The sequence below is a fragment of the Papilio polytes genome, unplaced genomic scaffold (genome assembly GCF_000836215.1).
Source record: "Papilio polytes unplaced genomic scaffold, Ppol_1.0 DF821289.1, whole genome shotgun sequence".
In the NCBI taxonomy this organism is placed as follows: domain Eukaryota; kingdom Metazoa; phylum Arthropoda; class Insecta; order Lepidoptera; family Papilionidae; genus Papilio; species Papilio polytes.
Genome location: NW_013527915.1, coordinates 2391007 through 2418514, shown reverse-complemented (window position 1 = coordinate 2418514; position 27508 = coordinate 2391007). Strand labels below are relative to the sequence as shown.

At 35.1% G+C, this 27508-nt stretch overlaps 2 protein-coding genes across 2 annotated transcripts in view; one reads left to right on the top strand and one right to left on the bottom strand.

The window, feature by feature from the left end:
- Positions 1-571: 571 nt before the first annotated feature.
- LOC106109300 (peroxisomal acyl-coenzyme A oxidase 3-like) lies at positions 572-17012 on the bottom strand. Its single transcript, XM_013290748.1, has 13 exons — positions 16663-17012; positions 16392-16524; positions 14767-14928; positions 14400-14558; positions 12194-12341; positions 8671-8845; positions 6272-6414; positions 5433-5566; positions 4431-4553; positions 4083-4202; positions 3130-3364; positions 1707-2146; positions 572-1125 (listed from the first exon to the last, which is right to left on the bottom strand). The coding sequence occupies exons 2-13, from the start codon at positions 16518-16520 to the stop codon at positions 1030-1032; spliced, it is 2064 nt and encodes a 687-aa protein (XP_013146202.1). The 5' UTR covers positions 16521-16524; positions 16663-17012; the 3' UTR covers positions 572-1029.
- An 858-nt stretch (positions 17013-17870) lies between these two features.
- LOC106109087 (protein outspread-like) overlaps positions 17871-27508 on the top strand; it is a gene marked incomplete at its 3' end in the record, with an annotated part of 201993 nt that continues 192355 nt past the window's right edge. Inside the window, exon 1 of the mRNA XM_013290490.1 lies at positions 17871-18349. Coding sequence (XP_013145944.1) covers positions 18233-18349 — 117 coding nt within the window. The remainder of the gene's footprint in view (positions 18350-27508) is intronic.

The following is a 27508-nucleotide window of genomic DNA, read 5'->3' as shown; positions in this document are numbered from 1 at the left end:
TGCAAGCAATTTTAAGGCATTTACTGTCTCATTCTATCAGAAAAAAATAACCTAATGTTACATGTTAAAAATTGTGACTAAAAATTGACCTCAATACTTATTACATTAAGGGTCTGTCCCACCACTGGCTGATAGAGGCTCAGATAACTTAAAAATGACGTCACTGATAAATCCGATATTTCCATTTCATATTTTACATGGATTGTTATCAGATAATTTACAGTTTGGTGGGACAGGCCCTTTAACACGTAAATAAACGCAATGATTCAACTTGAATTTTTATTTATTGTAATTAGTATTAAAAAGATATTTTTATATACACTGGACCCGTAGAAAACGTATCATAGATTATTTACTTCACATTTCAAATGGCAACATAAAAAGTAAATAAAAAGCCAATTTTTTTGATATCTCGTTAGATATTTTGTAATTAAAAAAAAATATAAAAAATATATCTGTACCATCCAAAAGTACAACAAAGATATATTTTTTTTAAATAATTTCACCGTAAACCATGTATTATTATTACATAAAAAAAGTTTTTTATATAAATTTCTCTATTAATTTTACTATTCATTTATATAATATTCTAACCTTATTTCTATGTCAGTTATGTATAATTTTATTTAGGTTTAATTACTTTTACATACTTTAAGGAACTATATAATCATTTAGCAATACAATTCTGTATTTAATATGCAAAAATCCGTTTTACAAAATAACCATTTCCTATTTTTTTTCGAATTCCTACCAATAGATGGCGTCACATTTTCCAAAACAACATAAACCGTCACTTTTAAAATTCAACATATCTTAGGAAAACAATACAAATTATACAAAATGCATTCTAGGAAACATAAAACATATCGTAATGACATTTTCACATAAATTCAACATTTTGAACATAAAGTATAGTTCTATTCATGTATCTTGTCGGCTCAGAGGTTCGGTACTGATTTCTGTTACACAAAAAATTATGTTCTGTGTAATTAATAATGTGAAAAAATATAAACTTAGTGTTCTGTATATTTATAGTTTAGCGGAGGGCACCACCTCCCGCCACCAGCGCGCGCGCTCGAATGTTCCCGGGTGACTTATTAACGCCTTTTGTAAGTTCTGGTATAACTGAAATTAACAAATGTAAATTAGATTCAACATAATTTGTAAATCAGACTTTAAAAGCAGTTTGGATGTTTGTTACTACGTTTTTCAAAGATATGGCGCAATTTTGTGAACTAACAATGTCATTGAAAGCGTCATATTTCGACCAATGAGAGAGCGCCATTTTTCTTTTTGTAATTTCGAAATTATAGAAATGACGATATTATAATCTAAAATTAGCAGATAGCTTAATTTTGTTATCAACATTGCAGAATTTGGAAATAAGCTGGTATTTTTAAACGGTATCTCTAAAAACTAACAGCCGCCTTGTCAATGTCAAAAAACCACCACAAAAGCCTTGTAGACAAGTATCAGTAAAATTTAACACGGATGTCATAAAGCCTAAAGGATCACATACAAGTTTATTTCATTAACCCTAAAATGCACGATTATTCTTTTTAAATACCATAAATTGAAACTGGTAGTAAATTGAACATAAATTAAAAAAAATGTTCTTACAAAAGTCTATTGGGTAATGTATAAATTCATCATCATACATTTAAAGGTTAAGTCGCGAGAAAGAAATATTAAAAAAAAATACTTACTCTGCCATCACTGTTGCCTAACACAGAGTTGAGTACAAAATCTGTGGGGGCGAGTGCATCTACCACCCCCACCACATCCCCCTTCAGCTCACCACACAGCTCCAGCAGCGCCGCACGCAGCAGCTGCGCTGCAGCAGGCCCGGTGCAGTATCCACCTTCGTACAGCTCCGTCAGATGGCCGTCCAGCGACCACAGCCCGTACAGCATCACCAGCCTGTTCAGCACCGGCTGCAACGCCTCCTCCTTCTTCTGTATAGCTTCCAAGCTGAACATCAACGCTAAATATTCAGCATAAGCTTTAGTTAGATTCCGCCATCTGTATACTTGAGATTTGTTCTTCGCTTGGAACTTTGTGAAGCCTTGAGCGAGTAATGATTCGTATTTCTCATATGTTTGCTTTAGTAGGTAACATATCAGCCATTTGTAAGTCGACATTATAACTGGAAGGAAATAGAATTGGTTATTAATTTCATTTTAGTTAATACAGAATTAAAAAGCGCGTTTCTTGAAAAAGCCTATATGTCCATCCCTATCAGGTACCCTACAGTAAATGTCCCATATTATAGAAATGTCATTTTTGTTATCAACAACACATATATATCAAGTTCGCGAAATCTATTTTTATTTCGATATTTACATAAAGACACTCCAACTTTATTATAATTATAAGTTACATTATTACCAAATATCTATCGACCACGACATCTAATTCACTTAAATAATTTTAACATGTGATTTTGAGGACATACCAAGAGATGGCGTAAGTGAGGCAAAATTCACAAAAGTAACAATGCCTTTATATTTTTGAATCTATAAATATTATGAAGAGCTACGATTCGTATTTTTTTATATTTATGAATGTACTAGCTTTCGCCCGCGACTCCTTCCGCGTGTAATTAAAAAAAGTGAGTAGCCTATGTGTTCTTCCAGACTTTTCCCTACATCTGTACCAAATTTCACCGGAATCCGTTCAGCAAATAAGGCTACAAACTCTAACAAATATCCATCCATCTAAACTTTCACATTTATAATATTAGTTAGATTGAAATAAGTGAGAAAGCTACGTGGGAGTTTCTTTTTTATAACATAAGGTGGCAAACGAGCAAGCGGCTACCGAAATTCGCCAAAATGGCGAAGCGACCGCTGCCCATAGACATCCAATTGCAGATGCGTTGCCTACCCTTATACGATGGAGGAGGAGACGCTCATAAATAGGATATTTCCCTTTCCTATGCATCTCCTCCACTGTCAAATTCATTTCCCCTTCCCATTCTCTCCTTATAAGAAAAGGGTGGTAAAGAGAAACGGACTTAAATTAGGCCTCTGGCACCACACTCATCAGACGAAACACGGAATTGCTTCCATTTCACGTCTGTCATCTGTGAACAGTGAACAGTCAAGAGGTAGTTGGAAGTATGTGTACACTGCGTGTCCTTGAGGTGGGCGGTGGTGCGCGGGGCGAAGGCGGCGCGGGCGAGCGCGGCGTGGCTGCGCAGGAAGGCGGCGGAGGCGAGCGGGCAGGCGGGCGCGGCGCCGGCGCGCGCGGCCGCGTACTGGCGCAGCAGCCAGTTGCCGGCCTGCTGCTGCAGCACGTTGTTGTCGCCCTCGTACGTCACCGTCGGCTCGTGGTTGCTGCGGATGTCGCCCAGGTTCGCGCGCTGCAAGTTACATGTCACTTAACACTCGATTATTTTCAATGGACGATTTTAAAGCAGTAAAGGCAAAGTACATAAAATAAAAGTGATAAATCAAGTGGTAAGGGTTTTGGTCCCTTTTCCTTCCCACCTTTTTTCTTACAAGGATGGGAAGGGAAAGTGGATTTGACGGCGGAGGAGACGCATAGGAAGGGGAAATATCCTCTTTATGTGCGTCTCCTCCTCCGTTGATTAAGGGTAGGCATTGAATCTGCAATTGCGGATATCTATGGATAGCGGTCACGTCGCCATTTTGGCGGATTCAGGTGGTCGCTTGCTCGTTTGCCACCTTCATCATCATCCAGTTGACATTATCCCTTATGAAGGGTCGGCACAGTATATCCTGCTCTTCCATACATCTCTATCAGCCGTCATATCTGAATCCACTCCTTTCTTAAACATATCCTCTTTCACACAATCCATCCATACTTTCTTCGGTCTTCCTTTTCCTTTGTAGCCATCCAAAGTCATTCTTAACACTTTCTGGTTTATGTCCCCATCGTTTGCCACCTTATATATAAAAAAATTAAAATAAAACCTGCTTCTATTTGAAAAGGTTGTAGAATAGTTTGTATCGTGATGTGTAGTATAGTGAGATGTGGTATGGTGTGGTTTCATGTGGTAAGATGTGGTGTGGTTTAGTGAGATGTCGCGTGATGTAGTGATATGTAACGGTGGTAACCTTAAGATATCCGTGTCCGCCGCAGGCCTCGCGGCACTGCTGCGCTGCCTCCATGGTGGTCCACGTCAGCAGCGGCTTGCTGCACGACACCATCGCGTGGATCTCCGACACCGCCTCGCTCTGCAACACAACACAACACAACATACAACTAACTCACCATAAACTTTTTATTTCTAATTTAGATAGATATATGGATGTTTGTTAGAGTTTGTAGCTAAAACGGCTGAACGGATCTCGATAAAGTTTGGCACAGATGGAAGAACACATAGGATACTTACTTTTGTTTTTTTAGTTCCACGCGAACGGAGTCGCGGTCGAAAGCTAATATATTGTAAAAATAAAACTCACCAAATTGTCAACTTGTTCTCCCATATGCGATTTCTCTACAATATCGAGGTAGACATGAGCAAAACTGTGTATGTATATCCTGAACACCACAGCCGCAGCCACGTAACCGAACAAACGCCATTGCTGGAAATATACGTTAAAATTTACACAAGAAATTTAAAATTACCTATTAAAATAATGATCTTTACTCTAACAGTGGCTTCCTATTCGTAACGCTTGCATTTAACCTTTGATATAAAAAAAATACAATACAAATTGAACAGAATATCGGTAATTTCGATATTTACAATTACAATTAGGATTTCAAATTGTCTTCATCTATACAAAAAGGTGGAGGAATTGTTTGTGTTAAAGAGGATAAGGGCCTGTCCCACCAAAATGTAAATTGTCAACAATCCAACGTGTAAAATATGTGACAGAAATATCAGACAGTGACGTCATTTTTAAGCTATCAGTCCCCTTAGACAAAGTAACATTCGATAAGTCACGTGCTTGGCACGTATACATATACTCCTATACATTTTGACACATTTTGTCGATTCTACTGGCGATATCGCTAATCGAAAGTCACTTTGTCTAGAGGGGCTGAGCCTCTATCAGCCAGTGGTGGGACAGGCCCTTATATTACTGCTGATAGAGATGTATGAAAGAGCAGCACAGATAGGAACAAGTCCCGTGTCCGATTTTTTAATTTAATAAACAAAAAGGGTCTCTGCTTAAATTACCACCAGTAACACTTTTAATTTTTCTTTTATTGTTTTTGTTTTAATTTTTTTGTTTAATATGTGTATCCTAATTTATAGTTGTTATTGAAGAAATAAAAAAAATCTTGTGAGTGCTGTGTACGCCTGTCATCATTATGTTCTGTTTTTTTGTTTTTCATTGTCTAAAGTATATTCATTTGGTTGTGAATTTTGAACATGCAATTGGTACCTTTCCAATAAATAAATAAGAGCAATGGCAACGTAGTAAATATAGTAAAAACAATTAAAAACTACTAACATGTAAATCATACTCAATGAGAGGTATCTCGTTGTCCTGTTCGCCGAACTGCGTGCGCGTGGCGGCGTACCGCACCGCTATCGCCACCGCGCTCGCCAGCGAGTGACAGCTCTCCTGCATTATGCCGATACGACCTAACACACGTGACAATTTTGTCATATCACCTTTTAATGGTATAAACGAATTGGTTTTAACGAAATACCGACCGCTAGAAACGTTGTCAAAAGCGTTACAAAGGTATTTGCGAATTATTCCCAACTGTTACCCCGCTTTGTGACGTGAGAATAAAAAGTTTCACCCATCCCACCTTTTAGTCCCACTATCACCAATAAACCAGATGGAACCGTTATGATATTAAATTAGTTCCAACCGTCCCTTCGTCCTAAAAGGTGGGACGGATGAAACTTTTTATTCTCATCTATCCCCACGTGGGGATCGATTAAAGTCAAGCATTGCGCGCTGTTCGATTAAAGTCAAGCATGCAGAGAAAGAGTATATTTGCCCTTCCTATGTCTCCGTCAAATGTTTTTTTCTATTTTTCCTTTCTTAGAAAAGAGTGGACAGGGAAAAGGGAATAAACTTAGACTAAATTAAATACTCTCAACAATTATCTATAAAAAAAAATGTGATACAATTTTGTCGTTCCCTTATCTATAAAAACCCTATCAGCCTTAGGAATAAATCGAGTAAAAATATGTACTAATATTTGCTTATACTCAGTTTATTCCTCGTTAAATTTTATACCGCGTTTATTTGTAAGGCTGTATAACAAAAATTTAACGACAAACTTTTTAATTAATTTCATATGCATAGGTAAACCATTATTTACTATCACTCACCTGCTGATAAATTTTCTAACGCAGCACCAAGTATTTTGGATGGATCAGAGAATGAACTGACGTATTGACCGTCTTCTGTGACGTCTGCGGCTCTGTTCAACAAGTTCTCACGAGGTATCCGATACTGGTTGAACATTATGAACCTACGAACATTGTTATAAATAATCTGTTGTTGATCCACAGAAGCGATCTAAGAGCTCGGTGGCCTCCCGATTCGGTAATAACGAAGTAACGGCTTGTACCGAGGCTCCCGAGGAAGCCCTCGAGCTTAGTTACACATAAACGAAGTTTAGGCTAAGAGGTATGCGCTCCGCCACCTCAAGCCCAGTGAATTTGTAAATACCTCTTCAAGTCAACAGTGGTCATTCAGTCACAAAAGAAGTAGCTGTTGAGCGCGACTTTGTTCATGTGAAATTATAAATATGCCTGTCACTCAGCGATAAAGTAGCTTTTTAACGGTGAAAGAATTTTTCAAATTGGCCCATTAGTTTTTGAGTTATTTCGATACATACAAAGATACAAATCTTTCCTCTTTATAATATTAGTAGAGAAAAAAACTGACTTCCAAATTTAACACAGATGTAGATAGTCTGGAAGAACACTTCAGTCATTAAGACCATTTTTTTTAATTAGGCATACTAAATTGTTAAACAAGCAATTAATTTAAAAAAAATAAAAACCGCAATAAAGCTATTTACTTCTAATCTAATATAGGCGACTTAAGTTTTTTTTAATTACACCCGAATGAAGTTGCGGTCAAAAGCTAGTTAACATTTCAGGTACACTTTCAGCCCAACCGTTTTCGTGCCGCGACAGATGACGTCATGATATGGCGTGACATTCACGTCACAGTTTTGTTAGATTATCAAAATTCAATACAACGCGTTACTCATTCACAATCTACGTTCGGCTATAACTTTAATGTACCCAATCGGATGATTCACGTCCTTCGACTATTCTTAGCATTTCATTTACTTTGAAGAACTATGTAGATTTGGAATTCCATACGTTCAGTTTTATCTGAACAATTCGAATATTTACTTTTCGAAAACATTAAGAACTGTATGGCTTAACACAAGATATAGGTAAATTAGACAGTGGAGCTTTTGTGTGTGCTTTGTGGAGTGAAAATTTCGATTGTTTTAACATAAATCTTACTAATATAAATGCGAAAGTTTAAATGGATTGATGTATGTTTGTTAAAGTTTGTAGCCTAAACGGCTGAACGGATCTGGCTAAAACGAGGCATAGATGTAGAGCATAGTCTGGAAGAACACTGGCTATTTACTTGTATTTTTATTACCAAGTGGATGGAGTTTCGAGCGAAAGCTAATAAGTTACAAATTATTGATTTTTACAGACTCAAAAGCTGCAACAAACGTGATTTGAAATAAAAATGAAAGTGCATGTAAAGATATTTTCGGCAAACAGATATCGGGTGAAAGGTGTGAGATATACGAACGTTGGATGTTTGAATTTGTTATCTATACAATCTGAACAGATATAGAATTAGGTTAGGTTAATTTTATTAGCACTTCAACGAATCAAGGTTACTTAAATAAATAGATATCTATGGGTTTCTAAATACTGAATCATCCCTATATTTAACCAATAATTGTTACTAGCGTGTAACTTAAGCACACAGACGATTGACAGCTGACAGATAGGGACGGGACGTCTATGAAGATAATATAGTGTTGTGCCAATCCTACAGCGCAGTAGTTGTTCTTCTTAACACTATCAAAGAAAGAGAAAATGTGTGACGCATTTGTATAAAATCATGTCATCCTTAACATTGTAAGAGAGACAACTAATATGTGACATCGCAATGGAAATAAACGGTAAAAGCGGATGCCAGTTGCGACTCAAATATTCATCATTTCTTGACTAGATTGTAGATATTAATGGCATATTTACATTAAATAATGATGAAAAGAACTCGATTAATCTTATCTATAACGCACCATTCCTTATTTACTACGAATTCAATATTTTATGACACACGCGACGTGATAAGATTGGCTCGTAACGTAACTTTTATCGCATGCTGTCTGTTACATATTCGCACATCCAATGTTCAAGGTTGGCGAATTTATAGAAAATATTACAAAAAATATGTTTAGAATTCGAATTTTAACACCTTCAATGCCGCTAAAATTTTCCGGCATCAAAGTAAACTGTCAAGGCAAGTCGGTAGTAGTAACTTAGACATTTGGACAATTTAACACGTTCCGTGCGTCAAAACTTTTTAACTTATACATATGAAGTAAGGAATAAATCACTTTTTTTCATGTTTGGGAGACTAGAAGGGTTAAGAATGACAACTCTACCGCAAACGCAGGAGCTCGGATACGAGAAAATACTTCCTGTAACGTTTTAAAATACTACAAAAGACTCACCCGTTATCAATACCGTTGACGCCAATCTTCTCACCCATGTCCCCTACCACGAGGCCAGGGTACGTCTCGAGGGTGTCAGGGTCACGAATTGGCACCACGAAGCCATGCAACCCATGGTTGGTGCCATCGGGCATGATCAGCTGCGCGAACAGCAGTGTGTGCGTGCACGTTCTGCCTGGAAACATACACCGTTTGTATCGAAATAAGGACATTCCATGAAAAATATGCTAGATGTTGCCCGCGACTCCGTCCGCGTGAAATTAGAAAAAAAGTGAGTAGCCTATGTGTTATTCCAGATTATCCATCCTTATACCAAATTTCATGTAGATCTGTTCAGCCATTTAGTCTACAAACTCTAACAAACATCCATCCATCCATCTAAACTTTCGCATTTATAATATTAGTTAGATTAAAAATGTAGTGTCTGCACCTATAAAAATTTCTTCCGCCACTTCTTCTCCCAGCGATAACGCTTTCCGAAGTGGTAGTAATGTTAGACGTATTAATATTAATCAGATAGAAGCAACCGATCAAGTCGAGGTTCGGCCCTCTCGAGCGCCCTTGAATCGGAATGCTAAACGCGTATTGAGTGACAGCCCAAGCCGAGGTTCCCTCTCGGGGGCCCTTGTGCCTAGTCACTCCATGGAGCGTCCTCCGAAGCGACCTAAGAGCTCGGTGGCCTCCCAATCCGGTAATAATATCGAAGTAACGGCTCGTGCCGAGGCTCCCGAGGGAGCCCTCGAGCTCAGTTACTCATAAACGAGGTTTAGGCTAAGCGCCATCTGCGCTCGGCCACCTCAAGCCCGGTGAATCTGTAAATGCCTCTTCAAGGCAAACAGTGGCCATTCAGTCACAAAAAAAAAAAAAAAAAATCCTTAATGTTGGCACCTTGTAGTTTACAGTCCCTTTCTCACATTAGGGTTTTTATCTAATTAATTTAACCCCTAAGTTTAATGATGAAAGTTAAGTTTAGTTAACCCCTAAGTTTAAAGACTAAAGCGTGACGTTAGTGTAGGGCATTTTATTAAAAAAAGAATAATTTAAAACCATGCTGTAATTGTTGACATCTTACGTCACAAAGTAGTGTGTGTTTACGCTTTATTATATTAGTATAGAAGTATAGATATTCCATGTAACTATGGCTTTATATTTTAAATATTTTATATATTTCGGACCCCTTTGTTTCTAATGAGCTATATTTAGAATTATGACTAGTTCAACCGTGTAACCAAATTTGTACGCTCGGGCGCCCTAATAAAAGAGGGCTATATTTTACAAAATAAAGCCCATGAAATACATGATTCGTAAAAACAAAATTACGACTAATTTCTCAACAAATGGTATAAGTGACTCAATAATACCATAATACAATAGTAATTCAACTTAACTTATACCATTATTGTTGCATTGAGAAAACAAAACGATTTTTTTTTCAATTTTATGGCTATATTGTGCAAATGTGTTCTGCAATTTTATATTTTTATAGAAAACTAGCTGTGTGGCATCATCCGCATGAAAAAAAATAACTTCATTTGATTTTTACATTTGTAAAACTTTCAATTACAAATATTAAAATTCAAACGCACAAATGACAACGATTTTTTTTTTGAGTGGCCACTGTTTGCCTTGAAGAGGCATTTACAGATTCACCGGGCTTGAGGTGGCCGAGCGCATGGCACTGAGCCTAAACCTCGTTTATGAGTAACTAAGCTCGAGGGCTCCCTCATTGACAACGAAGACCTTTGCCATTGGCTAACAATTACCATGGCAGTATTGCGTCCGTCTTTTTATTGTTTTTATCTCTTTCTCGCATGACGATGTTTTTGTGAATCATTCAAATTTTTCATTTTTTCATTCATTGATTTCATTCAGATGGCAAAAGAGGAAACGGCCACCTGAATCGACTGCCGCCCATAGACATCCGCAAAAGCGGATGCGTTAGACCCTTAATCGATGGAGGAGGAGACGCACATAAAAAGTATGTTTCTATGCGTCTCCACCGTCAAATCCATGTTCCCTTTCCATCCTTTTCTTATAAGTATAAGGGTGGAAAGGGAAAGGGACTAAAAGTGGACCTGTTGGGCGTTAAATTAAAAACATATTAAAGATTATGCAGTGATTGCCGACATCCTGCGTAACAAAGTATGTGTAAATATAAATTTATTGTGAACATAAAACTGAACCTATGACCCTTCATAAATTAAGAACGAGAAACGCTTCGTTAACTCTAGTGTCAAGGTAAAATACATGACGCAGGACTCACTGAAATATGTTTCCAACAAAATATGTTATAAAAAGTTATTACTTAATGTTTATTTAATAGAAACATTTGTTTGATGAAGTTTTTTTTTTTAATATATGACTATTTAAAGCTATATCTAAACAAATAAAATAGGAGTATCTGTTTGTAATATCAGGAGAAAAATTTCTATATTTCGGGAAATATGCGTTGCTAATAAATCGCATTTAATTTGTTTGTTTGTTTGTTCCGGGCAATGTCTGAAACGGCTGGGACTATTTCGACCGGACTTTCACTGAAGGGTAGCTGACAAACGGGCATATTATAGGCTACTTTTTTTATAAATATCGCGTGGACGAAATCGCGGTCAGCAGCTCGTTTAAAAATACCAATGAAACAAAAAACAAGCGTTTAAATAAAAAAAATATAAAAATGAAAAATCTATAGTAATATAATAAAGCTTAAACACACTACTTAGATATGTAGGATGTCAGCCGTCACAGATTATTGAACAATATTTAATAAAAAGACCTACAGTGACACGCTTTAGGCTATATATTTTCACTCTATTAAAGTTAGGGAGTTAATAAATTGGAAAAAACCGACATGCGGGAAAGAGACAAAAACTACAAGCCGGTAGCTGCAAAAAGCATGGTTACCATGGTTTGTCGTAAACAATACAAACGTCAAACGACTTCCTTGTATTTTTGTTATTTAAAGTTTTTAGAAATATTACAACAATAAAATACAGTTTTTATAATTCCATGAGAAAAAAGCCGCATTGGAAGCAAGTTTTTAATATATTCGTAACGTTATTATTTCTGGTTATTTTTTATATATGTAATAATAAATATATTTTTTGCAGCTTTTAATTACATAATTTTTTGACTGACTTTTCAAAAGGAGGTACTCAATTCGTCTGCATGTATTTTTTTTTATAAACATAATTTATTTACCACCAAAACTATACCATCCGCTATACAATTTAGAAAAAAACTGTAAAAAATCCTAATTTATATTCAGGCCACTTAATAAGCAAATATTTTTATAAAGGTAAGTAAACAGTCTTTTAATTACAAGGCGATTTTAATTACCACCTTATATCTTTCAATTTACATAAGAGACATAAAATTTAAAGTTCCAACTTAAAAAATACCTCCGAAATGTAGTATTCTTGAACTTAAAACTTTAAAGACATACAACTTAAGGGCTATTTTTGAGCACTGTCGTTACCGCTATAAAAAAGCAAGAAAAAACCAAATAAAATCCACACGGAAGCTTTACCTAGATTACCAACCCAGCATTTAGCGGCCTCGAAGTCTGGTGTGTGTATGACGAACTCGCGCCTCGTCGCGTCGTACGTCGCAGTCGTACGCATCAGTCGCGCGTCTGAGCCGTGCGCGATCTCAGTCAGCGCGAAACTCGCCAGGATCTAGTACAAAGAGATATGCTATAAGATACAGAATCGCGTGACAGGATTAGATCAATATTAAAAAATATGCGAACTTAGAAGGAATTTTAAGTAACACGATCCTAGGTCTAGATCCTATGAGACAATATCTTTAAGATAAGCGGGCTTATAATCTAGACATGTAGGGTCTAGGGGTCCATGAGATCTACGAAAGACCCAGAAGTCTTTGGTGCTTAAAGCATATGGTAGAAATGTAGTGAAATTTTAAGAATAGTCTAGAAAGAATGGGTATATTTGACGTAGATCAAAACAATGTCAGTAAAACTACAATAAAAACTACTAACATTTAATTAATAATTTGAATTAATCATTACGAAAACAATTTTTTCAGTAAGAGATTAAAAATAATTGCTGTTTCTTACATAAGAAATACATAATATACACTATCAATATTCATAGAGGTAAATTTGTTACAAAAACAATTACTTTGTTATTTCCTTCAGCGGAGGTTTTCCTGTTTAGTAGTATATTGTACAAAGATTGGGATAACCTAGGGTTTCCTTGCTGGTTTACCTGGTCTCCAACTGGTCTTTGGCATATGTCAACGGGAAAATGTTATGATAGATCTTGTATGGAAAACAATAAGAAATCATACGTCAACGGTAAATCCAAATTAGGAAAAATAATATGTCTTAACTAACTATATAATAAAATAAGAGGATTTTTTATATCTGGTCAGTATAGTGGGGTATCGAAAATACGATTTTACAGCAGAAAAACATGAAAGTACAGTCGCCTGCATAAATATGTATACTATTACAAAGCTTGAGAAACGCATTTTATGACGTTATGGAACAAAAAAGACTAACCAACGGTTCAATGCAGCTGGGATAGTCATAAATCATATTAATATTATGAATAAAAAAGTTTAGATGGATGGATGTTTGTTAGAGTTTGTAGCCTAAACGAGTGAACAGATTTCGATGAAATTTGGTATAGATTTAGATGATAGTCTGGAAGAACACATAAGCTATTTACTTTTGAGATTTTTTTAATCCACGCGGACGGAGTCGCGGGCGATAGCTAGTGACCTATATTTTTTAAACTGCAGGATCCATTTACGAGGCTGATTGTACATAATATGAAGTCTTCTATTATAATTACTGAATATTGTTTATCTTTCCTATAAAGATTACATAAAAATATCTAAATTTAATTTTAACGATGCATTTGTATAACAGTAACGAATATAATGTTGGCACTAACTTCAAACAAATGTACTTTTCGTGTTGTGAATTAAATTTATAAGCATTTATGTTTAACAAACTTCATGTCCGTTATAGGAAAGAGTATAAACATTTACTCGTAGAACTTTGACTGATTGAAAACAAAGTATGAAGTCAAACAAATGTTTTGCCCGTTGGGGTGGTATTATCGTTTGATTGTCAAAAAATACATAAAATCTGATATATACAATTGCAACGGAGGGCGCTAGTGAGTTAATAAGTTTCACTTATCTACATGGTCCGATAACCGTGTTTTTGACCGACATCCCAAAAGAAGGAGGTACTCAATTCGTCTGTATGTTTTTTTTTATGTGTGTTACGGCATAACTCCGCCGCTAGTGGACTGACTTTTGTAATTCTTTCTTTTCCGAAAGGTAATGCTTGCAGGTGGGTCCCATTTTATTGTTTGAATTTTTGTGCGGATATAATATACCCTATGACACTCCGGGAAAGAAGACTAATCGAATGACAACTTATTCGACTAAAATCGGTTCAGACGTTAATACTCTAGGCTGTTACATTTTACATACATACAAACAAATAAGAAACAAATTTACATATGAGCGGAAATTACCCACTTTGTAACCATACTAATATTATAAAGAGAAAAAAATTGTATTCATGGATTTTTTGTATATTGAAATATCTCAAATACTACTGAGCAGATTTCAAAAATTCTTTTACCATTAAAATGCTACGTTACAGCGTAACATATAGGCTGTTTTTTTTAATTCCACATGGACAAAGTCGCGAGCAACAGCTAGTGTATTATACATTTACAATATAAGCATACCTCTCTGTTAAGTATTGTAGCTTCGTAGAACTTGTGATGTCGTTCTGTGCCCAGAGAGAGTAGCGCGTTGGAGAACAGATAAATTCCGATAGCCATTTTGACTGAGACGCTGGGATTCAGAGACTGTACAGCTTCGTTAATCGTCATTATTGCTCTAGTCTGGACAAAGAAATAATCATTATGAATAAAAAATATAGCAATACTGCATACATCAAAAAATATCAAAGTCTAAGGGCTTGTCCCACCACTGGCTGATAGAGGCTCAGATAGCTTAAAAATGACGTTACTGATAAGGGAACAAAATCCGTTAGACAGACAATTTACAATTTGATAGGACAGGCCGTAAGCCAAATATTAATATTCTTACCCTTTTACTGTAGCTAGAATTGAATATTTCCTTGGTAACAAACTTGTATTCGTTAATCTTTTTAAGTTGAAGCTGAGTTAATCGCTTCTGTTCTTCCACCGATGGTGTCACTTGGTTGTGAGCGAACAACGGATCCCTTTCTAAGATGTGCCATATTTTGTACTGCAAAGATATAATTATGTACAGAAAAACAAACATTAAGCAAAAAAATAAAAAATTTTTATGTAATTGACTACTTTTTGCTGTAATTTTGTGATTTACATCTTGTTTTAGGATTACTTTTCAAACTTAATACTAAGTATTGTTAAGTAATGTAAGAAATATAAAAGGGACTGTAGATTTTTCTTGCAAAATTGGTATTTCAAACATACTATAGTTTACATTTCCATCGAATTGTATATTCGGTCAACAATTAAACTAAGTATTAACAAACTAACATTTAAAACCATGAATATATCAGAAATACTTTTCTGACATAAAATGTTATTAAATCCACATTTATAGCTTATATACCTTATCAATATTTATCATGTAAAAGCAATTACATTTATATATTTTTTAATACTTCAATAAGTGAAATATATTAATAAATTAATGCGCAAAAGTCATGACAATTTATATGAAGATAATAAAATGATAAAATCAGAGGCGCTTGAAAATTGAAATTATTTTAGTATTACTGTCATTCACGATATTTTTGTTTTAAAACTTTGTAATTATATGCAAATAAAATAATTAAAAATGCATGACAAAGTTACATAAATTAAAATTAATTTCAAATACTGTTTAGTTATTAAAAAATCATCACCAATTAAAATGAGTACTTGATTACTTGAATCCAAATTAACATCAACATCTAAAATATAAAGAGAATATTAAACAGCCATTCTACATAATGTGTTATGAGTGATGAATCACATATAACAAGGACTGCTTTTTTTATTTATTTTTAATTTTTATTAATTAGAACTGTCACATTTTTTAACCAGTATCTTTTAGCATATAATTATGAAGAAAAATAGGATAAGGATAACAAGTTGTAGAGGTAGGCCTAGAAAGAGATGGACTGCATGAAAACTGACATTATCGAGAAAGGAGTGACAGAAAAGACAAACAATACATTGATCTGGAGGATTAAACCATGCATGGACCCTAAGGGTATAGAATAAGGACTGGCAGATAATAACTACATAGTCTGTTATTTCAAACATAAACTCTAAGTTTTAATTAAATATCCCGATAGTTTTTTCAACATTTAAAAGACTTAAAAGCCTACATCATTTATAAAACTTGTTATAGTGATAAGATATCAGTAACATAATCTATTCTTTATAACTTGTATCAAGGCCAACAACAAAATTATTCAAAGATTTCTCACAAGTTCTTATTTTTAAACTAGTCATGTTTCATGGACCAATAAGAGAATCATGAAGCAATAATAATTTAGACTTGAAAATTCAAAGCAAACTTTTTATATCTATTGCACAATTCAAAATTTAATATAAATTAAAAATCCGTAAAACAAAAATTAATTAATTTTTTGTGTGAATTTGTTTTAAACAATTAAATATTTTTATAAGTATAATACTGTGTAGACAAAATTAAATTTTTCTTAAATTTCTTACCTTAAGTTTTAACAATTCGAGATCTCCTTCCAAAGACAGTTTAAGGCGTTTCCAGTTAAACGATGCGGTATTTCTATAAACATCCAGAGGCCCGCTACGGAGATCTGGGATAAAACTAAGGTCTTCCATTTTCCTAAAGAAAAAACATAATAATCATAAAACTTTCAAACTATTATATTTTAGATTACTATTAGGTTATAATAGATATAACAATTCACATATACTTTCAAGAATTAGTGTAATTAATTTAATTCTATCGTTAAAGTCTTACCTTGCGTAAATTAAATTGCTGTTACTGTTTAACTTTACAAGTAATTACCGCCTTGCCGGTTTAAACGAGACTGAAAATTAGCATTGAACAGCGTGCCTATAAAGCGAGGAAACGTCTATTCTGAATTCTGATAAGTCAATTATTAATTACTTCAACGGAACCGAGTATCGTTCGATTTCGTTTCAGTTTCTTCAATCTGACAGTGACAGCTTGGAAGCGTATGACAGATGACATAACAGAGTGACAAGCTGTAAACCACAGATTATTTACGTAAAAATGTTACGTTGAAAAATCTGAAAGTTATTGATTTTTTTAATTCCTCATCACGGATAGCGTAATCGAGTGTGGTTCTTAAGTTTGTCTCTGTAATTAAAAAGTATGCAATTTTTGAAAACCTTGTACTTGGACTAAATCAAATATTAAAACAAATCGAATAGAAGTAGAATACCATTTTTAGCTTATCATTGACTGTCTGATATTGATATTTCTATTACTACGTATCTGTTACACTTACACATTACATTTAGACTAGTTATTGCTCGCGACTTCGTTCGTGTGAAGTTAAGAAATACTAAAAATATTACTTCTGTTACTCGCTGATAACGTAGCTTTTTAATGGTGAAAGAATTTGAATTAGGTCCAATAGTTTTTGAGTAATTATAATACAAATAAAAATACAAATCTTTCCTCTTCATAATACTACTATAGACTCGTACAGATGTTTGAAGCGGGCAGTTAATATCAGGTTTAACTGATTTCATTGCCACTTTCTTGTATAAAAAGTGAACATGATTACTTTCATTAGTTTAATATTACCTTACTTGGTAAATACTAGTAAACTACGGATGTAGGCAACGTTCACTTATCAAGTAATACAATTTCAAGACTAGGACCCGAATATTAGTTTATATTATAAATTAGCGCCATCTATCGAACACTTATCAAATCATTAAGTTTGATGACTTGATTCAAGCGTCATCATACGTTGTTGCTATGACTATACCAAAACACTCGATAGATGTCAGAACACCTGCTAAGTTAAATTATAAATAGTGTGAGCAGGACAAATAGACCTAAGTTGGACGAGCTAAAGCGAGACGACAAATGTCACCACTACATTGGTAAGTTACAACCACATCGAATTTCTATTACAAGACGTAACAAGAAAAGAGAAGTTGTAAAACAACAACTTTGTTCGCCGCCCGCGCTTGCTTTTCTATCAGATGTAAAATGGACGAGCGGTCGTGTTGTTGTGCGCTCGCAAACTCCGCGTGGTTGTTGTAAAATCGATGTTTATTTTGACGTGAATACGAATATTGTTTACGCGATCATTCGACTACTTCGGAGTACGGTTTCCGAAGGAGATTGTGTTGTGCATGTGTTTTATTTGACGCTTACGCTCACTTTACTTGCAGTGATTTTGCTGATAGCTCACTCACCGGTGGGTGCGCGCGTGAAAAACTACGTGTTCGTTTATAAAAAGCGAATATTCCTTAAGTGATTGTGTTTTACCATCATGCTGTGCACGGTGACATAGTGAACGTTAAGTTGACCCTGACCTCTGACAATCATGTCTGGGAGATCGGATTGCAGGAAATTTGCACCAAACATCTTCAATAAAAGCAAGTGCACTAATTGCTTCCGACAAAAGGAGGAGCATAGTGCCGAGGCCTTGGAATCTAATCGGGTAAGTTTTTTTTTTTCAAATACCAACCGTCCGAAATGCAAAACACCAAAAAGACTTCCAATCATTACATACTTGATTTGCGTGTGTTTGCATGTGTGAGTAGGCCCGCCAGTGTTTAAGTGTTGATCTAACGGAATGCTTGAAGCCAAAAAGTATAGAACAATTTGGGTAGGCAACACTTTTTGTAAAGAATTTTATATCCGTACATATATTGGCTGAGAACATGAATGTATTTCTTATTTAGTAGGCACATAAATGAAATTAGTTTAAAAACGCTATTAATAGTTTTTTTTAAATGTTCTTGATTTAAAAAAAATGGCGGTAAAATTTAAACGGTCGATAATAATTACGCGGAATCCCATTGTTTTGGCGCCAGAAAGGTCAAAGGCATTGACAGCTTAAAATGCATCATAATATTTTACTGTTTTGGCGCCATAAAGGCGGAAGGAAGGCATTAACAGGTTAAAAATATCATGATCAACGGTTTCGGTGTCATGAAGGCGGAAGACATCAACGGGTTTTAAAATAAGACAGCGTACAAATTGTTAATCGATGTGAATAACAAGAGAAATTATTTCGTAATAAACTAAGCTTTATTATTTACAGTACTAATTAAAATACAGATAAAATTTAACCTGTAACTAAAGTTTATTTGATATTTTTAAAAATTAATAAAAAAAGTTGTATAAAAGATTTATTTATCTGCAGTTGTAATAATATTTCGTAATCTCCAGATAAACTTGTGTGTACTATTTCTGTCTCGTATTAAAACGATGAAGTAACTGTTAATACTAGGACTTCCTTACATGTGAACTTGCTTAGACTAACTCGTAGTATAAAAACAGACGCATGATATGGCTAGAGTGGACGTGGATGTATTCTGTCATCGTTGTCCGGGAACGATTTATACGGTTCTATTGGATTCCTGACGAATTAAAACGGACCACGTGATTGATACTTCAATGTCTTAGAATAAGTTTTGTAATCTATCTAAAATAAAAAATAAAAAACTGAAATTTCTTTTCCTATAAATTATCTTTTTATTGTTTTCCCTAACAAGAAGGATGTTAGTTATGTGAAGGGGTACACCGGTAGAGATAGAAAGAGATGGATGGATTGCGTGAAAAGTGACATAATCAAGAAGAGAGTGATGACTGAGATGACGGATGATAGAGTTATTTGGAGGATGAAAACCTGGTACGCCGATTCTCCGGAAGTAGGATAAGGAAGGGGGAGATGAGATTGTTTTCTCTAATACATTTTTTTATGTTAATTTACTAACGACGGACTATTTCTGCTTAGAATTCGATACATGTTGATTGGTTAAAATTTAAAAAAGTACTTATTTCTGAAAGGTATTTTATTTTACCGCTAATTATATATAAAATGAGTTAACATTGTCACAAGGTACACGGAAACACGCTACATGTTGAACACGCGTTATCAGTATTAGATAATTACACTGATAAGATAAACGGACGGCCGCTGACGTAGACTTATGTATTAACTAGTTATCAACGAAATTACAAAAAACAAGCTTTCACTACTGTGTTACACAAATAGCGGATTTAGATAAACTATTTATAATATAGAAGATTAGAGAAAATATTCGAAAATAAATGCTATTATCACCAGATTTATCCTAGTTGTAATATACAATTATTGATTTTTGAATTCAATTTGTGGGGAAAAACATAGGGAATATTTTTTTTTGTGTTACTGAATGGCCAGTGTTTGCCTTGAGGCATTAACAGATTCACCAGGCTTGAGGTGGCCGAGCTCAGATGGCGCTTAGCCTAAACCTGGATAGTGAGTAGTAGAGTGTGTTCTTTCAGGCTAACATCTACATCTGTGACGTTTTAGAGATAATAACTAACAAACATCCATCCAAACTTAAGGATTTATAATAGTACTAGCTGTTCGCGTGCGGATTCACCAGCATGAAATCATAAAAAAAAAATATTTTATTGTTTACATTTGTCAAATTATCAATAGCAAATGTCTAAATGACATGATAAACCTTAGCAATCTTTCTTTCTTGATGTTGGCAGCAACTTTTGGTCTCTTTCCCACATTAGGGTTTTTATCCAAAATATTTATCCCCTAAGTTTAATGGCGTGAAAATATATAGCCTAAAGCGTGACGTAAGGTTAGGGCTTTTTATTAGAAAAATAATTATTCAAAAATATACTGTAATTGCTGACATCTTAGGCAACAAAGAAGTGTGTGTTTACGCTTTATTATGATAGTATAGATTACAATATAATAGAATTATATGGTTTGTTATACAATGTACATAATGGCACAATTAACGTCAGTAGCGTATATTTATAAAAAAAAACACTGATCATACTCAGCGGCTTTAAAACTGTCAACGAAGATCCAATCGAGTGAACGCAGGAGTTAAATTTCACATACTGCTGAGAAAGTGGAGATTCGATACTTCTACTTCGAACAATAATATACCTTTGACAAATGCAATAGAGTCTGTTTTCGTATATCTCAATTCATTTATTGGTTTGTTTAAAAATCAATAACACTTTAGTGTGAATAAATATTACTAAAGTTTATTTAAGTATAGTGTTACACGATTTTTAGTATGATATATTAATTTTGGTCTATTGAAGATACCTATATTATAATGGCCTGCGACTCAGTGGGCATGGAATTAAAAAAAAACTAAGTAGCCTATCTATCCTTCTAGACTATGTTCTACATCTGTGGCAAATTTCATCCAGATCCGTTCAGCAGTTTAGGCTACAAACTCTAACAAACATCCATCCATCCAAACATTCGCATTTATAACATTAGTAAGATAGAATATTCTAGATATGGAAAAAATAATGTGACATTATAAGTTTCGTACGTAATGTGTTATATGTTCTAAAAACTGCTTGAAGATTTTGTAACAAATCGTTAGTTAATAATAAAAACCGTGAATCAGCGATCTAAGTGTAGTTTACATTGAGGTAATAAGTCGAGGTGTACTTACGTTGATTATTTTGTTACAAACGTAAACCACCTGTTACAATAAAACTGTAACCCTGTTGGGGCCAGTTTACATTGGTTTTATTACGACAATACAGTTAAAGATAACTACGTATTATTTAATACTAGCTATCGCATGCGACTCCGTTCACATGCAATTAATAAAGTGAGTAGCTTATGTGTTCCTCCAGACTATCCTCTACATCTGTACCAAATTTCATCAAAATCCGTTCAGTGGTTTAGGCTACAAACTCTAACAAACATCCATCTAAACTTTCACATTTATAATATTAGTATTAGTAAGATATTCAAAGTTTTTTATTGTTAAACGTTTGAAACAAACAAGCAAAATTAGTTGGATAATCGATTTTATTAAATATTCTTCTACTTTTAGAGAGGAAATGGCAAAGATAATTGTATATTTCACTGCGAAAATAATTGTACATATATTTATTGCTATTTATATTTAAAGAAGAAAAAGAGATATCATATGTTTCTGTACAGGTCTTTCAACAGTGGAAACTTGTATTTGAATCATCGTTAACACCCGAATGTAATCTTTCGTCACGCTTACGTAAGAGTTAATATCAATGGTGTTCAAACAATATCTGTTACTATATTATTTGTTTAAAATACAATAGATATTCATAATTCATTTCTGGTAATATTCGTATTAAGCTATTATTGAATTAAGCTAATAAAAAATTAGAGGTCCTTTTTTGTTAACTGAAAGTACATAATAGACAAAAATATACTTAAATCACCATTTAATGATGATTACCCAATTTCGATGTTCTTGTAATATCGTATTTTAACGCATTTCCATCATATTGCACAAACTATTAGTATACTTTTTAATTTAATCGTTTATTGCACCGGACAAACTTGTTTTAAAAAGTTGTTAATAAATAAATCACCTTGTTTAACGATTGAAAACTTGACGAATGTTTTGTAATATAAATATAAGCATAATGAAATGCTTCGGTGGTTTATATCTGTCGATTGAAGATGTTATGTATTCGTAAGATGCAACTTAAAACAATAGACTGTGTTCTCGCCGCTCAGAAGAATTCTTTTATTAATTTATCTTCACTAATTCGTTAATTTTTGTTGTTACTCTGTGGTAGTTTTAATCTATCCACTTTATAATCTATGTACACTTCTGCAACTAACTTCCACTACCTCTCAGAGGCACTTTGTAAAAGACGCATTTTTTGTAAAAGAAGCCAAAACAATAAATGTTCAAGATTTGAATAAAAGAAGGAAGTTTCATTTAATTCCTTGCTCTTCAACGAAAAGAGTGTTTGCATCTTCATGTTTAACTGATGACTATGCTGGCGTACATTGTAGAGATTGGTCTACACGTGAATACAAAATTAACTAAGACCAGTGTTAAAGTTGTGTTTTCTATTAACATAAGTAGACAATTCTGTTTGTATACTCTTGTCATCGTTTTAAGGTAACATCCACACAATTTAGCACAAAACCTTTCAATTTGACTACGTGACGAGATGTCAAAGCCAAGGCTAACCTATGCGACACCATTGCATACTTGATTATCTGTCAAAGTTAATTTAAACCTTAACACCAATAAGTAAAACTTTAAATGAGTTTCGCTCGCGAGATATGAGAGCTATTTATAACAATACGGAAACGTCAATGCCTCAAATGGCTCCGTTCGGACAATTATCTTGACAAATGCTCCACTAACGAATCGCCATGTTGGATGCGCGCACGCGAGGTGACGCGGCGAATGGGAAGCTAACGATGACCACAAAGACCAACCTGACTGTAACCGGACACTAAATACATGCTAATTTTTTTTACTAACCTCTGCCTATCCCCCGGTGAAAGTTTGGTTATTAGACATAGTGTCTTCGAGCGGTGCTGTGTGATTTGGCGTTAAATATGCATGTCATGCCGTTCAATCTTGTTGATGAACCGACTGGGACTCGGACGTGGTGAATGTTGACTTTTTTGTTATGTGAAAGACACGCTTGTGCTTGAGTGAAATTGAATTCAATGGGTTTCGGTACTGATGGAATGCTATTCAATGTTACGTATTTGAGTTTACGGGAACGGCTAACCGATCGGTTTTGTTAACTACGTTAAAATCTACTAATATATGACTAAAATAGCTCGCTCTTTAAATCCATTATTTAAGCATGTGAGTAAAACAAATATGGCATAAGGTCAAACAATATAATGTCTTGTTACGGTTGATTTCACTGCTTACTTTAAAAATTGCTTTCCAGTGCGCAGGTAATGCGAGAATAATTAGTTTTCCCACTATCAACAGTTAGTGGGGCGCACACATGTTTGTTTAATAAAATTTTAACTACCCGAACAGGTTTGATGTTTTCGTTACGGTCGACGCAAACGCACACTTTTGCGGTTAACGCGTAAGCGCAGCTCCAAACATACATTTAGTACTTTGACATACATTTCGCCACGTTCCCTCCTCGCTAACAACAATTTGACATCAAATTAACGTTCATTCTTTGTAACTTTCGACACCTTATTTTATTTAGAGCTCACAGCTGGGACAGCTCTCCATTAAGGAGCAATTGAAGATCGTTTCGAACTCGGTCGCTAATTTTCTTGAGCCCTCAAATAAAAAAAGGTTGTCATAAATCAATCGGACAAACAACTCGTATTCAGAGTGTAAATATGCAGTCGTTTGGTAAACATTTTATCTGTGCATAATTTTTTTTTTTACGATTACGTTGAAATTAAAAAGGATTAGATTTGGAGATGGGTTCCGACACTTGACTAGTTTTAACAGAACTCTGTGTTGTCATCTCTATTTGGTGATGATAGATCGGGTGGTGTAAGAGGAGAGGGTCTTTTAAGAATGGTCGGGTCAATCTCGTACAGTATAAAAAGGAGTGCGTGAGGAATGTGCCAGGTGCAACGCCCGCTGCTCCGCCCCCGAGCTCCGACACACAGTTTTGTTTGCGCCTAACGCTTGTTGGGAATGTTCTATTTCAAAACTACCGGGAATTTAGGGTCCTTAATAAACAATGCTTTTGCCCTTAGAGGCAATCAATTATAACTTTTCATATCTGCAGATTTAAATAAACAATCATTTTTAATGTATTTCATTTAAACCACAAGTAGACATTCTATTGTCTAACCATCCTATTCCTCATATAAAAGTATTTCAACATAAGACGCTTCCAAAATCAATGCTTTATTCGCTTCTGATTATCCAAAACGATACAGTTATATAAAGTGATAGTGATTACAACGACGTTCGCGTGTGTAGACCTGGGACCGTTAGTAACACAATGGACCAGTGTTAAACAACGATGTGGAAGAGACCGGCTAATGTGAACAATTAGAGTCAACACGGCTATCAGCCGCTACTCGGAACTCCGTGACTGTACGCTTATATCTTCGATATAACAAAACTGTAACGATCTTGGCGTTTAGTGTGCAAACGGAAATAAACATATCAGATGTCTTTATATCTCTGTTCTAGTATGACATACTTCACAATTGACATTCGAGACTTGGAGGGTTTATGTCATGGTAAGACTTGTATGGCAAAACAATTTCAAGCGGTCAAAGCGAAATTTTCTCTAGACGTGGAGTTAGCTAATTGTAATGAGTTGGTAACTATTAGGTTTTCACATGAATAACGAGAGAAATATAACCGTGATATGACATGTAAACTATGTATGTATTTTAAACGAAAGCCTCGCCATTTGTAGAACGTAGAACTGTAACTTGAGAAGCGATAATAGTAAATAATTGTCGCTAGTTTTTGTCGTCTGCCGAGTTGCTAATTTGTACCGTAAACAGTTGCTAATGCCCATGTATGGTAGCAACGGTGTCCGTAACTTCATTAGGGTGCGATCACATGTGGAAAATACGCAAACAGCTTTTCGCGGCGAATTCGCATGTGAACGTACCTTAAGGACAAACAGAAGCTAGTGGAAACGTGTTATTCAATACTATAATAGATGTCCTTTAATTATTTCCTTGTAATATATCTTATGCTATCAGGGTTGAGTAAGTGACACGCTAAGATGTATCGATTTGCTCTGTAATGCTTGAAAGATTTTATTGCAGTATCCGATGATATAGTATTCTGAATGTCAATGAAAACAATTAAAAGAATTATCTGAGTCCACGGCCGTATTATCGCATCAAAAGAGCGAGAGGCCCTTGATCTACTTCGCATATGTAGGACGGAGGAAATTCACGTCTAAGATAAGCTTGAACTTGCTTTATTTACTCATTCTGTTTGCAACACGAAACTAGAATAAAGATCATAAGAGACACTCCACACTTACATTTAAGAAATAGACTAGGCATAGTGAACAACATTTTTTCACCGGTAATTTCTCTGACAGGTAATACGTCAATTGTACGCCGTTTCGTGTACTTTGGCATTTTACCAAATTATATAAAGTTTCATATTTTGTTATTAAATAAACTAAACAGTGTCACCAAATAAAGTATACATTTGAATAGTATTTTATAACACTTATTGGCAATTAAATTAAATACAATTAATTTTATAGACATGTGGTCTTGAGGCGGTCAAGTGAAGTGTCAACTATGCTTACTCTATACAATTCTTGAATCTCTGGTCCACATTGAATTAGACGCGAATTCGCGCGCATTGTAATCTTTAACCTTTCGATGTCCTTTTACGATAACTCGATATGTAAAACAGTGAGGCGATGACGTAATCATAAAATAATACGTTGATTTCGAATCGTATATTTCTGTCGTCACGTCTGAGAGATTTGTTTGCCCTGATGGTCTCTTCTGCGACGTGACTGTCCTATCGTAGTAACAAGTATGCACTCTATGAACTCACGTTTTATTTCGGTTACGATTTTATACGAAATATACGAACATATACGGATTTAAGCTTCGTATATATGGTTAAAGAGTGTGTTCAAGACTACAATGGTATCTAATGCCGTGTTTGCATAATTCTCTCGGTCACGGACTTGCCTGCGTTATCATTTTCATTGAAACGATTATGATAGATTAGGAAAGTAAATATAATGTTTGCTTTTACGTGTTTGTTAGCGTAATGTACGCATACGAAGTCTACAGAGTGCTATCTAGTAGGTGACTTTTGTTAATTCTTTACGCTCATTATTTTAGACTTGCTGTTGTGATCGGTGATTGTAAATCTCTTAAACGATAATTTATGCATCGAATTAAAGTTTACGAGCCGCCCTGTCTCCCATCTGAGCGGTGTCACATATCAAAATCACGTGGAAACCCGTTCTCACGACTGCACCTGTCAGATTAATTCCGGATACAAGTCTATAGCTAAATGTTTTATGTGTCGAAAATAAACTAGCCGAGAGAACGAGTGTGAGCTCCCATAAGGGTCATAGATGGTTATAAAGACATCGCTAATGGCCGCATTAGTTGCGTACGTAACGATTCTCTAGCGGTTTTTGGACGTGCGGTATCCGAAGCTACAACTTCATCCAAATGCGAGTGGCGCGCCTCGCCTAGTCGCTAACGAGTTTTTATTTACTTACGTTATCTGGTAAACGTTTTATGAGTCACGATGCGTTTTATGCGCTTTATGTTTTGCATATTCATGACGCGGGCGACAGTATCGCCGATCGTGGCGCCCAGATAAAGCTGATTCTAATTAAAACGTTAAAAAAAAGTCAATTGGATTTTCAGCTCGGAACATTTAGACTGGCTTCGACAACGTCACGTGGCTTGCGTGCATTTAATTGGCGTGTTTTAGTAATCCCAGCGAGTCGAGATCGTGTGGGGAATGTCAACTCTCTCCTCGCGTGGCCTTCGCGGCAACAGATCGTGATTTCACCTGCTCTTGCTTGAATGAATCTCGGAGACCTTAGTGCTTATAGAGATATCTAAATATATTAAATCTTCTTCGCATTTATAATCAATTTACAGGTTTAACCATCATACTGTCAATCGAAATAATCGAAATAACGAAGCTCGCAGGGAGGGCGCTCCAGCGCTTGACGGTTTAAGTTACTAGTGTAACATTAGTTCATCAGAAAGCTGCGTCCGGTTCCACGCGATCGGCCCGAGTGCGAACCACCGTTAAAATATGCGACCAATAAAATTGTAACCGCGCACCGACGCCGATTCAGTAATTGCGTGGTAATACCCCCACCAGCTATCCTTACGATCGTGTTTTCATAGACGTGT